Raw genomic sequence first — 16,634 nt, 5'->3', positions numbered from 1 at the left:
CTTCCGATGCACTTTAATTAAAACTCCATTGTCAGAAGAGCCTGCGTGTCACACAATGTCAGATGAACGCACTGGGTCCTACAAATGGGATTCCCACAGATCTGCACTTCAAACATGTATGAAAAATAAAATATATAATATTTAGCTTTATAAATTTCCCCCACTTCATCACTTCGTCAGTGACCACCTCTGTCTCACCAGCAACCTAGAGTCACCAGGGAAGCATCAGCTAAGGATCTCCACTTGTGATTGCTGTTTTCTAGAAAGTTCTGGGGGAAAATACCTGATGGGTAGAGTCAAAGGCTCACAGGAATAGATCTGAATTAAAAACTAGCACACTTGTCACAGTGGTGAAACATCAAAATGGGAGGCTTTGGACGGGCTGCTCCTTTCCACTGGGCAACGCCAGTCCCCGGAACTGCATGGAATGGCTGTGAAGAGCTGCAACTGAACTTTTGGCACCACATGAGGAGAGAGAGGCCTCTCAAAGCCAAACCTAATGATGAGTCAGTCAAAGCACAGTTTGGGAGGAGGAAGGGAAGTGCGGCCAGGAGCTCTCCAGGCAGGCGGGCTTTGTCCAGGCAGCTCGGTCTCAGCCGGCTCGAGCCTCCCCTGGACACACACAGAGCATGGACAGACTGCCGCGTGCTCAGACGACAGCAGGGACACACCCAGCATACAGGGAACGTGGCTACTCCAGCAGGCCGGCTGCAGCCATCAAAGGGACCGACAGAGGCGCACATTGGGGGGAACACGAAGAATCTGAAAGGGCAGGCAGGGCCAGGCTGCACAAGCAGAGGGTGTCTGAACGGGGGCACAAGGGGCCCCCGCCTTCTCACAACAGGTCACCTGCTGTAGCTTGGTCCCAGGGGACTAGCCCCTGGCACTAGCCCCTACAACATGGACGCCTTAGGAAGGAGCCCGAGGCAGCGACAAAGGGCCACACAGCCGCCCAGGCTGGCAAGAGGCTTCCTGCAGTTGAGTCTCCCACAGGCACAGCACAGCAGCCCCAGGCTCCCGCACGAGAGGGGAGGCAGCTACAAGTCGAGGAGCCGCTCCTCACACGTCTCCACGGGCCACTTGGAGGCCCCCCCGAACACGTCCACGTTGTTGTCCACCCACGGGATGATGTTGCCCGGCATGTTGGTGGAGCAGTTGGCGATGTTGATGATTTCCTGTGCCCGGAGGACGCGGTCCCATATGTTGAACTGGCTGAGCTCCCCCACGAACGCTTGCGTGGCGTCGAACCTGCCCCCCACAGTGTCCTGGAAACAGCAACAGAAAGTCTGCATCAAGACAAGGTCACAAACCAATGGGTCCTTCCACACTCCTGGTGAATGGGCCCCTGAGTCCTCTGCTGACCACCCCAGCTCAACTTCTGAAGGTTCATGGCATGTCACACTTGAGACGACTTTGCTCAGATCATGGAAACGGAGGCCAGGAAGCTTGGTCAGAGTCCCACTGGGGGCAAGGACTGGGCTCCTGGTTCCATGACTCCTGTGTGCCCGCTTCTGCTGACTGCCTTCATCAGGAGGTCTCAAGCACAGCCCATCCAGGTCTGTCCAGCAACTACCGCATCTGCCCAGACCCACCAATTGGCACCCCCAGTCCTCTCTCCAGACACAAGCTCCTGGAGGGCAGCCTCTGGGTCTTGCTTTCTCCTCAGCCTTAAAACCCCCTAGTCCCACCCTCCACTCCGGCCACCAGGCTTCAGTGCTCCTTGGCCGGTTCCAGGGCTGACACCCTAGACCGAGATGACACCAGCCCCCGGCATCCCGAGTCACTGCTGTACCAGGCAAGGCCAGATGACCAGAGACTCACAAGGAGTGGAGGCGGGAACAGGGACTCATGAGGAACCATGCCAGCTCTGAGCCCCTCAGATCAAAGGAGCTCAGCACCAAACGGGCCATCAGGGAGCTCGCTCACCCGAGCAAGGTGTCAGCCAGAGCGGCCAGGAGTGAGGGCCAACAGCAGTGATGAGGAGGGCAAGGGTGGACGGGGATGAGGGGTCTGAGTGCTGGTGGACAGTCTGACCCTTCCCTGTGGTGCGCACCTGCTCCTGCCCGAGGATCAGGACACCCCCTGGCTTGATGGGATGCCAGGGGGCTAGGTTCTCCCCGGTGCCGAGCTTCTCCCCATCTTGGAAAGCTTCCCACATGCCATCCCGCGTCGTCCATGTGACGCAGATGTGGTGCCATTTGCCGTCACTGACAAACAGGGGCAGCTGTGCGACCTGTGGGCGACAACACACAGGTGGGGTCCTGCCATGCCCTGCTCCTCCCACTGCCCCAGCTCCCCTTCCTTGCTCTGTGTGTGTGTGACAGGCGCTCAGAGGCAGGGCAGCCTCGACACGCACTGCACATCCTTCAGCTGAAGACTGGGCAGACTGCGGGGATCCCTCCCTCCCCCGTCCTGAGCACAGAACCTGAGGGGAATCCAGGGCTCCACTGGACTTCAGTCCTGCAGTCTGGGCTCCTTGGGCAGAGCCCCCAAGCTGCAGGGAGGCATTCAGGGATGTGTGTGTGTTGGGGCGAGAGTGTGTGTGCGTGCACACACACACATGCAGTGTTGGGAAGGGCACAAACTGCACACAGAAGTGCAGGAAGGCCTTGGAATTCCTGCCAAGGGGCTCCCACAGCCCTGCCAGCCCTTGACAGTCCTGTTGTCACTGCCGTCTCCTAGCAACCTGGAGTCTCCCTCCCAGGAATTCAATGTTAACAAGGTGTCCAAATTGGGAGGAAAACAAGCTTCTGGGTCCTCCCAAGTCCTGGTGTGTTGTTCAGGACAATTAAGCCTGAGCTCAGGGAAATAGCTGATGTTGGATGGAGGGAGGGCAGGCCCACACTGCAGCACTGGCAGCTTTAACTACCTGGGCCCAGGATGGTTCAGTGAAGTAGGCTTCTACCGAGGGGTCGGGGGCTCATGGGCCTCAAGAATGCTCTCTGTCCTGCCCAGCCCGACTTTAGGGACAAACTTCTGAAGTGGACCGCTGCAGGGGTCTAGGGAGGCTGAGGCTGAGTCCCTGGAAAACCACATTCATGAGCACCCACTGGAGAGGGCAAGGCCGGATGAGGGTCCAGAGGGCAGCTCAGCTGCGGCCTTGGGCATGTGCTGACTACTGAGCCGGAGCACTCAGCGGGGACTGGAGAAGTGAGGGGGCTATGGTACTGGTCACACAACTGCACAAGTCAGCCCAGAGTGGTTGGCTGAACCCTACATTGAAAAGGGAATCTTTTACCAAATATGAATTTAGTCTCAACTGACCTGACAACACCTTAGAAAAAGATCCTCACACAGGAAGCAGTCAACCCCAACCTTAACCAGTGTGGCTCTAGGAACAACCCTCCTGGGCCCTGGGAATCCTCACTGCACCTCCTGGCACAGACCCCTACACACACTCTGCCCCCACTTGGTCAGTCACAGCGGCTTGGATCCCTTCGAACCGCAGTTGCCTCCTGTACCCTGTTGGAACTGACTAGTAGTGGGATGCTGACCCCCAAGGACGCGGCCCCCACTCTGCACTATGGAGAGCCTGGACTTTGGGCTCAGCCTGCCCCAGCTGCCAGGTGCCCTCGGGCATGGCCACGACAGGGAGGGTGGCGGGTCAGAGGCCCTCACCTTGTCGTTGATGAGCAGCTCAATGGGGTTGTTGCCCCACTCGATGAGCACGATCTCATTGGCCTGCCCGGGCACCGCGTATGAGAACGGGGTGCCAATGCCAGGCGAGGCGCTGGAGCGCAGCCACAGGCAGATGGTGAAGGCGTACAGCTCAGGCAGTGTCTTCTTGATCTTGCCGTACAGGTAGTTTGTGCGGAGGGGGAGGGACACTTTGAACGCGTCCGGTGACTTAAACGCACTGTTGCCTGGACAGAGAGGAGACAGGCCGCCAGGGAGTTAGAGCACTCTGACCAGCACAGCTCACTGGGCCCCGGCTCGGGCAGTCCTCCCCAGGGCTGGACGACTCCCCCGCGCAGCGCATTGTTCAGTTCAGAGAGGAAACTTAACCCCTGGTAGGAGAGACAGACTTGGAATTGGTAGTAAGGAATGAGTGGAGGCCACGTCCTGACACCTGCTACCAAGGTGCAGAGGATGGAGCGAAGGCCTACCGAGCAAGGTAGTGTCTGAGAAGACCCACGGGCAAGACCTCCACACAGAATGAGGGCCCCGAGGAGGCCCAGGAAAGGACAGTTCTAGCAATACCTTGTGGACCACCCACCAGGCATGCTAGAGAACTCAGCTCTGCCTTTTAGGACAGGGAAACAGGCTCCTTCAGGAGACAATTCCAGGGACCAAACATTTCCTACGTTCATTGTCAGGTCCAACAAAAAAGTGTGAGAAAGCGACGGAGGGTGTGGGCCTTGTCTAGTTGCTTAAAAACTCCAGTTTGCCCCCACAGGCTTCACTGGTCAAGGAAGGTTCTGGAACCCACCGGGCACGGGAGGGAATAATGGTTGTGCAGACAGCTGGCCCTGGATAAGAACTTCTCTGCCAGCAGGTAAATCCACACCACTTCTCACACTTCTCACCCAGCCAACAGGGCCAGCTCCCAGACCGAAACCCAGCCGTGGCTTTTTGGTCTAAACTGACATGAACGGTCTGCTTCTGACCTGCCCCTCACGATCCAAGAGAAGATGGAGTTTCTTGACCATAAGGCACTGGGCCAGCCCCTGCCTCACCTGCTCCATGGAGCAGGAGCCGATGGATAAACCTCCCCCCATCATGTGCCCCCAAACTCGGTTGGTATCAGAGTAACACAGGGATCCTCCAAGGTCAGACCGCACCTGCTGAGGGCACCTGCCAGACCTCCCTCCTGACCTCTCCAGAACAGCAGTAGACAGCAGCAGGCTCCAGGCCACCCATACCTGCCAGGCCACAGTAAAGGCAGGGCTGCCTCCTCATTGGTGAAAGGGAAAATGAGAGGGCCAGAAAGCCCTGCTCCCCGGTTGCCCAGTTGGGGTGCTGTGGCTCAGAAAAATCATCTGACTCACACAAGCTCACCTAACTCGTGCATGCTGGGGGTGCATCTAGGTGGGAGGTGGCCCAGAAGCATGCAGCTGCTACAACTGGATCCTGATGAGGCATATGACCATGGTCTTAATGCAGGTATCATTATCTAATAAAAGAGAAATGGCGCTCTGTGCAGGAGGGCTGGCTCACCAATTTCATGAGACTCTGTGTAGGTAATACAGTTAGCCGGTGGCAGCAGACAGGCGTAATTACAGCTGGGAGAGCCCGGGGAGCCGGGGGAGAGGCCCACACCCTGAAAGCAGGTGCCCTTTATTTAACTAAAAACAGCCCAGGAGATTCAGAAGAAACTGAGTTAAAACCAATTAAGGAATTAAAAGTCCTGACCAATAAATCAGAAACTGCGGGTGGTAGACAAGGCTAAGGAGAGCAGGTGGGGTGCGGACAGCCCGGGGCCAACGAGAGAGGCGGCCCAGGCCGCTTGTGCCAGCACTCATTTCACGCTGCACTTGGCCAGCTGGCCCAGCTTCCAGAAGCCCATGCAGACAAGCAGACCTCACAACGGAGAAATCAGAGTATCCCTAGGACCTGGCTGGGAGGACCTGAGCATCCACAGGGTTGGGGCACAGGCTGCTAAGCTCCAGGGGGTGTTCTGCTCAGCAGGCCTGCGGCCCGCGCCCCTACCCTAATGCTGTAGCCTCCAGCACTCTTTTGGGGTCACAAACCATCAACTCCGATCATGCCAGCCAGACGAATGCAGGCATGGCTTAGCCCTCCGACTCCGGCACCACCCCACCCGTAGCTGACACCTGCGGTACAGGATTACCTCAGGGCTTCATGCTCTGATACAGAGTACGTAATCTGGGCACTTAACAGGTGGAGCAGGAAGGGCACCTAGGCCTGAGCCTCCAACCTCCCCACCCCCACACTTGCGGCACAGCTCAGTCTCCCTCCCCTGAGCTCAGCACCTCCAAGGGGTAAGCCGCCATTATCCTCTCCTGGCATTTTAGGGGCTGGGCATTTGCAGCTCCCATCACAGCTGTCACCAAGAGGTCAGAACTCGGAATCTCCCACAACCCAGTCTGCGAAGCCCACACTCCTTGAAGGCTCACCCAGATCTGAGCTGGTGCAGCACACTCCGGGTTTCCGGAGGTCCCGGGTGAGCTTGAGGGGGCAGGAGGTGCAGGGCCAGCAGAGTGAGACGCTGAGCTGTCTCTCTAGCCAGTCCTGAGGACACCGCGTGAATGAACGGCCTAGGACCTGGCCCTTGGTTGAGCTTCCCGCAGGGCTAGGCAAGCTCCAAGAGCTTTTGGTGAAACATTTTAGTTGGATGATGGACTCAGGCCGGCTGGGCCTGCTTCTAGTGCGAGCAGACAGGCTGGGGAAGGGAGGGTCGGTCCCAGTGTGGCATCGCCAGGGTGGTGTCCCTTCCCACGGCTCCCAAGTGACATACCTTCTCTCACCTGTGAAATGGGTGCCAGAGATGTCTGCTCTACCTAAGGAGACTTCACTGTGTCCAGGGAGGCACACGGCCCTGAGGCCTCTGGCAAAGCTCGCTCTCCTCCTCACCCCACAGCCTGAATCTTGGGCAGCAGCACGTCCATCCCACAGCCCTGAAGGGCCTCTCCATGCAGCTGCCGCTGGGCCAAGGGGCCCGACCCCCGGGACGTCACACGGCCGTCCCTCTTGGGCTCAGCGGCGGCTGCTCTGCCTTCAGAGAAGACCCTGGAGAGCTGGCGAGTCTCCTGACATCACCCGCAGCGTAGGCAGGGCAGAGAGCAGGCTGTTTTGGAAAATCAAAACTCTGGTTCTGCCAGCAAAGCCACACACACCCTTTACACAGAAGGGCGGGGAAGAAAAGGACGGACTTCTCCGGAGAGTAAAGGGATGGAGACAGCCTGCGACCCGTGGGACGAGTCCTCCTGCCAATGTCATTCAGGAGTCACCGGACATTCTGCTGGTGAACATCTGTCCCTCTCTGTTCATGAAACCAGGTGATCAGAAATTGCCTGGGAGTGCAGCTCAGGAGGTTGTCATCCTATCCCGGCCGGCCCCCAGCCACCTGGAGGCTGGTACCGTCATACAATTCCCCAGCACCCTGGATGCCACCTCCCCAGTTCCCGTGGGACAGACATGTCCCTGTTCCCCGAGCCCAGCCCCGCTGTGAGCAGAGCTGAGAAAGGCGCACAGCATCCTCCGCAAAGGCCAGTCAGAGGGCAGGCCAGAGGCCAGCCTGCTGACCCCAGCCAGCCCCAAGTTCATTTAGTTTTCCGTGGAACCGTCACCAGGGCCAGGGGCTAACTCCCAGACGTCCGTTAGCAGTCATTTTCAGGCTAACCACCCCACCATGCTTACCCATAAAACTGACATCTTGGGTCTCCCCGCTCCCCACCCCGAATGAGGAGCCCCAGGCCCCTGCCGGATGGAGACAGAGGTGACGCCGCCGCAGGTACCTCGCTCCAGCTCGGCCACCCTCTGCAGCAGCGCATTCAGGGCGCTCTCGGTCTTCTGCCGGTGGGCAGACGTCTCGTTGTGCAGCAGGGACTTCTCGTCCTCGAGCTCTGCCACCTTGCGCAGCAGCTGCTTCTCCAGCTCACCGAGCCGCAGCTGCAGCACCTCGCGGAAGTCACCAGGAAGCCCGCCGCTGGACACGTTCGCCCGGAGCTGGTGCTTTAGGCATAGGGAAGGGGGGCGGGGGCAGGAAAGGGGAGGCACTCAGATGGGCTCAACAGAAACGGCCACCTGAAGCTTCCATCACTTGGGGTAATAAACCCTACCACTGGCACAAAGTGGGCAGCACATCACAGGTGCCTCCCCTGGGCGGTACGCAAGGCAACCCACAGACAACCATCAGGCTGCACTAGCTGAAACTTGCAAATCTCATTCTCCCCTCTCCCAAAAGGCCGTTTTACCTCCTTTTACTCAAACAGTAAGAGCTTAACATCTAGAACGGGACCTCAGAAAAGGAGCAAAACACAGCAGGGATTCTCTCTTGAAGAGTTCATCAAGGCTATCTGGACGTGCCAACAGCAGCCAGGTTGCAGCATGGCACCAGGCGGAAGACCCACCGAGGTGTCACTAGAGAACGACTGACAGGAAACATTTCTCAGTTCCAGAAATGGTTAAAACGCTGCTGCTGCGTCCCCGCCTCCCGTTCCCCTTCGTCCTCTGCCCCCACGCCGACACTGCAGGCTCTTCCTGCCCAGGCACGGCGACCCAGGCAGGCTGTCCGTCCCTGTTCTCTCTGTCCAGGCTTCCAAACTGCAACATGCAGGTCGTGGCACTTGCTTCCATGCCATCAAGGGTTAAAACTCAGGTCACGGTCAGATATCACAGTAACTCAAGGATGCACAGGTGCTGGGAACGCAGGCATTTAGCCAACCACACACACACACACACACACGAACCCTAAAAAAAACACAGCAGGAACGACCACCTGTAATTCAAACCTCGTTCTACCAACAGGGATTTCGATCAGCGCTAAGTAGCATGCCCACACTTCCTGAGACGATAATTAACTGTAGACAGCTCAAACTTCCAGAGAGAGCACAGAACCAGGTCGCCTTCCCGCAGACGCCCGGGCAGAGCCTCCAAGGGCTGCGGAGGCAGAGGCGGCCGTCTTGGAAGTGAGCCGTGCTTCGGGGCGGCCGGTCCTCCCCGGGCTCCCCCAGGCCGGTCCTCCCCCGGTTCCCCCAGGCCGGACCCCGGCTCCCCCAGCCCGGTCCTCCCCCGGCTCCCCCAGCCCGGTCCTCCCCCGGCTCCCCAGGCCGGTCCTCCCCGGGCTCCCCAGGCCGGTCCTCCCCCGGCTCCCCCAGCCCGGTCCTCCCCCGGCTCCCCAGGCCGGCCCGACCCCGTTTACCAAAGGAAACCCCGGGCGTGCGGGCCGGAGCAATCCCGCACCGCTCGCCGCCACCCTGAGTTTCCCAAGAGGAAGAGAGCCTGCCCGCTCCCCGCATATTCCCCGCCCGGCTTGGTGGCCAAGGTTGGCCGGGCGGGACCCGCGGAAGACCAGGTGCCCGGGGCAGTCCCGGCGCGACGCCCACCAAAGCGCACCCCACAAGCCAGCTCAGCCCGCGGATGAGGAAGCAGCCTGTGCCCCCCAACCCGAGGGCGCCCCCTCCAGGCGCCATCCTCCCCGCACCCGGCGGGCTCCCGCACGGCGCCGCTACCTCGAGGCTCTCCAGTCGGTCCTTGAGGGTCTGCAGCGAGCGGCTGAGCTGCTCCACGACGTGACCGGGGTCCCGCGGCAAGTCACCCATGGTGTCCTTGCCCGCGGCCGCCGCGCCCCGGCCCTTGCCGCCCGCCAGCCCCTCGCAGCGGGCCAGCTTGCTCGTGAGCTCGCGGATGGCCTCGCGCTGAGCGCCCAGCGTCTCCTTCTGCTGCACGACGGTCTCCCTCAGTTGCAGCACTGCGGCCCGCAGCTCCTCCTCGGGGCTCAGCGCGCCGCCCTGCATGGGCATGGCGGGCAGCGGGCAGCCGGCACGCGCCGCCTCTGGGGGCAGCGCGGTGCACACGAATCGGCTGCCGGGCACCGGGTTGTCCTGGGCCCGGGCAGCCACGGCGAGCGCTACTCCAGCGGCCAAGAGAGCCAGCATCGCCGCCGCGCTCACTTCGGCCTCGGCCGGTGGCCGCCGTCGAAGGCCCCGCAGCCGCGTGGACGACGGCACGGCTGCCGCGCGTCGTTCGAGAAGCGCAGTTCGAGAAGCGCAGCTGCAGCCCCGCGCGGCGCTCTGCCTCGGCCCGGCCCGCGCGCCCTTTCTTAAGCAAGGGGCGGGGGCGCTGGCGCGTGGGGCGCGCGCCGCGAGCGCTCATTGGCCGAGCCGAGCGCGCGTCACCCGCGGTGGGCGGGGCGGGGAGATTCTCACGGAGCGCGAGGCGGCCGGGCGGGCGCGTGGGCCGGACCCTGAGGGCTGAGGCGAGGGTCCTGGGAGTTCCCGCACCCACGCAAAAAATATATATATTTATATATAGGGGGGTGGGGAGAGCCGAGGTAAAACGGCGACCTCGATGTCCCCCGGCGCCCCGCAGACCCCCAGCCGAAGACGCGGGCGTCACAGGCTGAGGAGAGGCTGAGCGCCCCTCCCGGGGGCGGCCGCGGGCTTCCGGCGCGCGAGGCCTCGCCGCAGCCCCGAGGAAAGTGTCATCTCCCCTCCCGCCCGTCCGCCCCCGCTTCAGGAGGAGAAGCCCCAGGCGGGACTCGATCCTGCGCCGCTGTGGGCAGCCGCCTCCGCGGCAGGCGTGGGCCTCTTCGTCAAGGCCCGGCCACCTCACTGTCGAGGCGGGAAGGAGCCGCACGACGGCCGCCTCCGGTCCCCGCGCCGCTCGGAGCCGCCCGGGAGGCATCCTCGGGTCCGCGCAGCACCGGGTGGATGCCGGGTGGAAGCAGGGTGCGCGCTGGGGCGCGGGAGGGGTGCCCGCGCCCACGACGGGCACCGGGAGCAGGAGGCAGGCGAGCTCTCCAGCAGCCGTGATCTGATGTGAGCGAGACCTGGCCGTGGCAAGTCGTACACACTGGCCCGAGCTTCGAGCGTCCACTGTCCCAATTTGAGGCCACCTGCCTGAGCTGCTTGGAGACAACAGATGATGTGCGGAAACCCCCAAAAGGATGCGGCAGTGTGCTGTCGTTTTCCAAGAGCTTCTCCATGCTTTACAAACAAGTTCAGATATTCTGTTGCACGGCTCCAGACTGAGCTGGTTTACTGTGCATTATGAGAGGAAATCTCTATATTTTTTTCTCTATGTTTTTAAAGAAAAACGGTTGCAAGGTCATTAATCACATTATCCATTATACCAGAAACAAATGGATTTGTCACTTGTGCACAGAGGCTGAGGTTGATGCGGAAAACAAATTTTATCAAAATAAATGAAATTATTATGATGATATGAAATAGACTACAGTGATTAATCTCTAGAAACGAAATTCTGACCTGCTTTACACTTCAAACAATAGCTTCTGTTATGTAAATAGTTGTGGGGTTTTCAAGGACAATGTTCTAAATTACAGGAAAAGTTCTATTCATGAAGCTCTCTTCATGGATAATAATTAGAGGCAGGAAACTCGCTCTACACGGTATCCTGAGCAGAGGACAATGGAAGCATTGATGATTCAGGTAAGACTGTTTCTTGGTAGAAAAAGTACAAGCTGGGAGCTGGCTAAGCTGTCTCTTGGTCTGCATCCCCACGAGTATCAGTTACCCTTATAAGTGTGACCTTGACTAGACTCATTCTATGCCCTTCTTGCTTCAGGTCCTTGAAAACTCCCAAATTCCAAAAAGCTTGAGTTGTAATACTGAATGCAACAAGATTGCAAAGCATTTGATAAAATAGTATGGTCTAGGTGATTCCAATAAGGCTTCAAATCAAGATGTGGTCAGAATTATCCATCTAAGGATGTGACTTGTCAACGTTCGTGCTTGTGTTGATGTTCTGTTACTCATAGATCTAGCTAGACCTTAACTGGATGTGACAATAGAATATTGTTGTTCCTCTGTTGTTCCATATATCCTTTCTTTATACAGACTAATACATTCAGATTTACAACAACTTGACACAGAGGCTTATTCCTTTAATAATTAAATAAGATCAAGTATATTTCGAGAATTCTAATTTCATTCCGAATAAAGAAACCAGTGTACAAGAAAAACAAAAATAGCACATAACCCAAAATAATTATTCTTCAATGTGTTAAAAAGATATCCCAGTATGAGAAATTATCAGTGAAATTGCCAAATCCCAGATGGACACACTCAACCATTTGAGAGGTTATTTTCTTCAGAGGCAAGAGTAATTAGAGCGCTTAGTTAACAGAGTATATGCCATTTGGGATTTCGTCTCCTTAGTGCAGCGGAAAATCTGTTGGCTTAGAAATGAGGAGTCTAAGTTCTAAGCCAGCCTGTCACTGGCTCAGTGTCTTTGGGCAAGTCATTTTCTCCTCTGTAGACTTCAGTTTCCTTGTATATGAGATAAATGGGTTAAGTTCAGCATTACAATTCTGGCTGTACTGGAGAGTTTGGTCATTTCGGAGAAAAGGAATGACTGTTTTAGAATCTTATTTTCTGTGTATGCCATGAGCCACCTGTGGCCAAGGATGAGTTGGGAAAGTCAGAGTGGTTTTGTAATACAGCAGGCAAATCTTTACACAAGGGAGTGCAGTTACTGTGGATGAAACCTGCTCTCAACATCATGAAAGCTCATCCTTGATTTACTCACAGCACAAAAACCTGTCTACCTGAAAGATCTAGCATGTGTGACTCATGCTCCCCATGAGAATTGCTATGTGAGTGGCAGAGACCAGGGCCCACAGCTTTTCCTCCACTTGAAAAGTCGTGCAGATTTGCAGCAATGAATCAGCGCCACCTAATCTCTTAGTGTAACCAAAGCTGCAGCATAGTAACCACCCACTCATTCGCTCTGTTGGGCCCAGGTCAGCTGAGAGCCCAGTATGGACTTACACCGTGTGCTGGGAATCCTGATGAGCCCATTCCGCCTCCATTTTATTGCCCCATCTGTTTGGTTCCCTTATACTTCTCACATGCATTTTTATCTTGGTCTTCTGGGAAATGTGATAATTTCCACCATTGGTGTCAAAGGATCCTATCTTATACTTCCTTACGTTTTCTCCCCTTTTTCTCAGTGCTACTTGGGAAGTCAAAGGGGGGGGGGGGGGAACGTGTGAGCTCTGTAACAGAATCCAAGGATCCAAGGACGGCTTCCTGCAACTATGACTCAGGAACTGTCCTCGGTGCTGAATTTCAATAGGAAAGGGAAGCAAGAGTGGTGAGTGTGTGTGTGTTGGATTTAGAGCAGATACAACAGAATTTGGTGGCTCCAGAGGATCTTGGCTAATCCTCTTGTGTATGAAATGCTAAGACCCTTTCAAGAGAGGAGTCTTTCACTAGACTAAACTGCATGGTAGAGTGGAAAGAGCTTAAACTCTGGAATCAGACAGCTTTCATTTCAGTCCCAGTTTTATAACATGTGATTTGACCTTGAAAGAATGAATCTCTCTGAGCCCCAGTTTTCTTATCTCTAAAATAAAGGCTAAATTTACTATTCAACACTGTTGTGAAGCTTAAACAAGATAATATGTGGAACATATTTTGCATATGGTAGGTGCACAATAGTTATTAATTGCTCCTTTCTTCATTGTTTTCCACTGAATTTAGAGTTGAATTATATGTCCTCTTGAAAAGCAAAGTTTCATTTTTTTCTTTATCTATTCAATAGCCTTTAGAATTAAATAGGCAAGTATTCTTGAGAAAAATAACTCCTTGAGAAGTTAACTCCTTGAATGAAAGACAAGGGGAAAGAACTCCCAGAAAATTTCCTGGTGTCTCAGTAAGATACCTTATGCTCTGGTTTTCTTTTAAGGTAAAGCATGATGTCATGGAATGTTAGTCGGAATATTGACTCAGACTGAACTGTCTCACATCTGCATGTAGGATAAGCACTAGATCATGTGCTTGAACCCAAGTAAAGGATTTGTAACACTGAACACATCAGTGATTCTGAGTTTGTATTACTGTGGTAGCCCAGTAGATAAACCCCTCAGAGAAAGCAAATGTTCTTCCATGCATCTGGGTTCTTACTAAATAACATGCTTCTGGTTTAATTTTGGGAGCATGTGATACGAGACACTGAGTTTCAGAAAGTGTTCCTGTACAAGGACAAGTATGATCACATGTGACTTGAAAGCTAAAATTTGTGGGAACTGATTGCTAATATGACCCAACTGATTCTCACAAACATAAAGGATGGTGGTGTTCTCTCATTTCAAGCAGTATACCAAATCTGATAAACCAGGAGTATTGTCTTAGCTTAATTTTTTAAATCGTTTATCAATCATGAAATTATCAACTTTTAAAAATTTTCAATGCAGAGACAGATCTCTTCCATCTTGTTTCACTCCCCAAATCTCCATAAGAGCCAGAGCTGGGCTAGGTTAAATTCAGGAGCTTAGAATTCAAACCAGGCTCGCACGTGTACATCAGGAACCCAGATACTCAAACCACCTGTTCCCTCCCCAGTGCGTGTTATCAAGAAACTGGAGTTAGAAGAGGAGCTAGATCTTGAACTTGGCACTTGAGTGTGGATGGAGATATTCTGTGCCATGTCTTAAAAAACTGCACTAGAGTCGGGTTCAATAGCCTAGTGGCTAAATCTTCACCTTGCATCCACAGGGATCCCATATAGGCACCAGTTCCTATCCCAGTTGCCCTGTTTCCCATCCAGCTCCCTGCTTGTGGCCTGGGAAAGCAGTTGAGGATGACCCAAAGCCTTGGGACCCTGCACCCGCGTGGGAGACCTGGAAGAAGCTCCTGGCTTCAGATCAGCTCAGCTCTGGCCATTGCGGCTACTTGGAAAGTGAACCAGCAGGTGAAACATCTTTCTCTCTGTCTCTCCTTCTCTTTGTAAATCTGCCTTTCTGATAAAAATAAGCAAGAAAACAAACAAAACAACAAAAACACTGCACTAAATGTCTGCCCTTAGCTCAGTTTTTAAAAATTAAAGATAGGAGCATAGCACAATGTCTCAGTTGACTGATCATCTTCCTTCAAGTGCCAGAATTCTATATGGGTACAGGTTTGTGTCCCAGCTGCTCCACTTCCCATCAAACTCCTTGCTTGTAGCCTGTGAAAGCAAAGGAAGATAGCCCAAAGCCTGTATCTACGTAGGAGTCCTGTATCTATATAGGAGACCCAGATGAAGCTCCTGGCTTCTGATTTTGGCCTGACCCAGTCTCAGCTGTTGTGGCTACCTGGAGAGACAATCAGACGATGGAAGATTACCCTTCCCTGTGTCTTTCCCTGTCTCCCTGTAATGCTGCTTTTTAAATAAAATAGAAACCTGTGCTGTGGCATAGCACCTTAAGCCATGCCTGTGATACTGGTATCCCATATGGGCACTAATTTGAGTCCTGACTGCTATACTTTCTATTTCCCCTGCTAATGTACCTGGGAATCTGTGGAGGACAGACTAACTGCTTGGGCCTCTCCACCCACATGGGGAGACTCAGAAGAAGCTTCTGACTCTAGACCTCAGACCGACCCATCTTTGGAGGAATTGGGGTCATTTGCAGAGTGGAAGACCTTGCTTTTCTGTCTCTTCCCTCTATGGACCAACAACTCTGCCCTTCAAACAAATCAATCTTAAAATAAACACATACATAAGAGAATTCTGAAGACCAGGAAGCAGTTTAAGAAAGATTAAAGGTCATGTGACTTAATAGCAGAGCCAAACAGGAGTTCAGGGCTTCTGATTCCCAGTAAAAGGTTCTTTTCTGTATGCCATTCCCTAACTTACTCATTAACCCATTAAAATGGTTGGCCTCTCTTTCAAAAACAGCTTTCTTGAAAGTCAGTGATTTTCCATCAACTCCAAATGGCTCTTTGCTGTCATTCTCCCGGAACTTATTGAAGCATTCACATTGTTGGCTTTTTATTAAAGTTTTCCATTGTTGGTTTCTCTGATATTGTGTTCTTATTTTCTGGGAATTTCTTTTTCTCTGGCTCCTCTTTCATTTCCTGCCTCCTCAATTCACAGGTACAAGGTTGAACTACGCGTGGCTCTCTCCTCTGTCACTATGCTCTCTACCTTAACAGTTTTATGCTTTTAAATTGTGTTAGTGACTCTCTGATCTGAGCTGCAGAACATAATAATCTAATTGCATGTTGAGCATCACAAGGATGTACTACCGGCACTTCCAGCTCAACTGTGTCTAATGACATTTGGTGCTCTCTTCTTCATTCCTCTTTCCTTGTGTTCCCTACTTCTGATATCATTAACGTTTTCCAAGTCATCCAAATTTAAAACTTCAGACTCATCTATATCTCCTTCTCCACCCCCAAAATCTATTGAAATTCTAATCAGTTTCTAAGTCCTAATTCTACTTTTACAATATGTCAAATTCTATTCTCAGTGCCACATCATTACTTCTGTTCTAGAGTATACAACTGCTTCCTGACTTTGCCATCTCTACCAATCTATTTTATCTTACATCCATTGCTGGGCTAGTTTTCCTGAAACCCAACACTAAAGCATTAAGCTTCTCCAAAGATATCAGTATTTCTCTATGCAATTTTGTGAACTCTTTAATCTCCATCATTTGCCCCCTTTCTCTTCGGCTCTAGTTTCTATTACATCCCTTGATCTTGTCTTCAATCAAGGTAAACTGATGCTTTCCACACATGACCCAAATATTTTATTCTTCAGATTTAAGCCTCGGGTTGTTTTCTACTAACAGAGGACTGCTTCCGTATTTCTAGGATTACAAAACCCATTCATCCTTCAATGTTTACTTGCATGTTATGCTTTCCAGAAAATGCACCCTGATTTTGCTAAATCTGACATGGCAATACAAGGGGTGTTATTTTATTTTATATTCTTTATTTCTCTTACTACCTTCAGCTTGTATTGTAATAACGTTTTATACTAGACTATGAGATCCTTAAGGACCAAATCTAGGTATGATGTTTTTCCTATGAGTAAATGCCTATTGATGTCTTTGTGTACAAGTGTAATCATAGCACAGGAAAGAAACAATTAGGATTTTGCTCAACATATTTTCTGTAACTGTAGGAATGATGGGAAATAATTGGGAATTAAATTACCCTTTGCAAAAGTTAATATAGGTCATGACAGAGAGGAAATTCTTGGTATTTGGAGAAAGG

At 53.4% G+C, this 16,634-nt stretch overlaps 1 protein-coding gene across 1 annotated transcript; it reads right to left on the bottom strand.

Moving 5' to 3' along the window:
• Positions 1 to 994: 994 nt before the first annotated feature.
• NPTX2 (neuronal pentraxin 2) lies at positions 995 to 9,602 on the bottom strand. The gene is made up of 5 exons (XM_040989930.1): positions 9,135 to 9,602; positions 7,419 to 7,635; positions 3,619 to 3,863; positions 2,054 to 2,233; positions 995 to 1,265 (listed from the first exon to the last, which is right to left on the bottom strand). The coding sequence occupies exons 1-5, from the start codon at positions 9,558 to 9,560 to the stop codon at positions 1,038 to 1,040; spliced, it is 1,296 nt and encodes a 431-aa protein (XP_040845864.1). The 5' UTR covers positions 9,561 to 9,602; the 3' UTR covers positions 995 to 1,037.
• Positions 9,603 to 16,634: the final 7,032 nt, after the last annotated feature.

Source organism: Ochotona curzoniae, unplaced genomic scaffold (genome assembly GCF_017591425.1).
Source record: "Ochotona curzoniae isolate NIBS_2020 unplaced genomic scaffold, NIBS_Ocur_1.0 contig_54, whole genome shotgun sequence".
Taxonomy (NCBI): domain Eukaryota; kingdom Metazoa; phylum Chordata; class Mammalia; order Lagomorpha; family Ochotonidae; genus Ochotona; species Ochotona curzoniae.
This window is presented reverse-complemented; position numbering and strand designations above follow the sequence as displayed.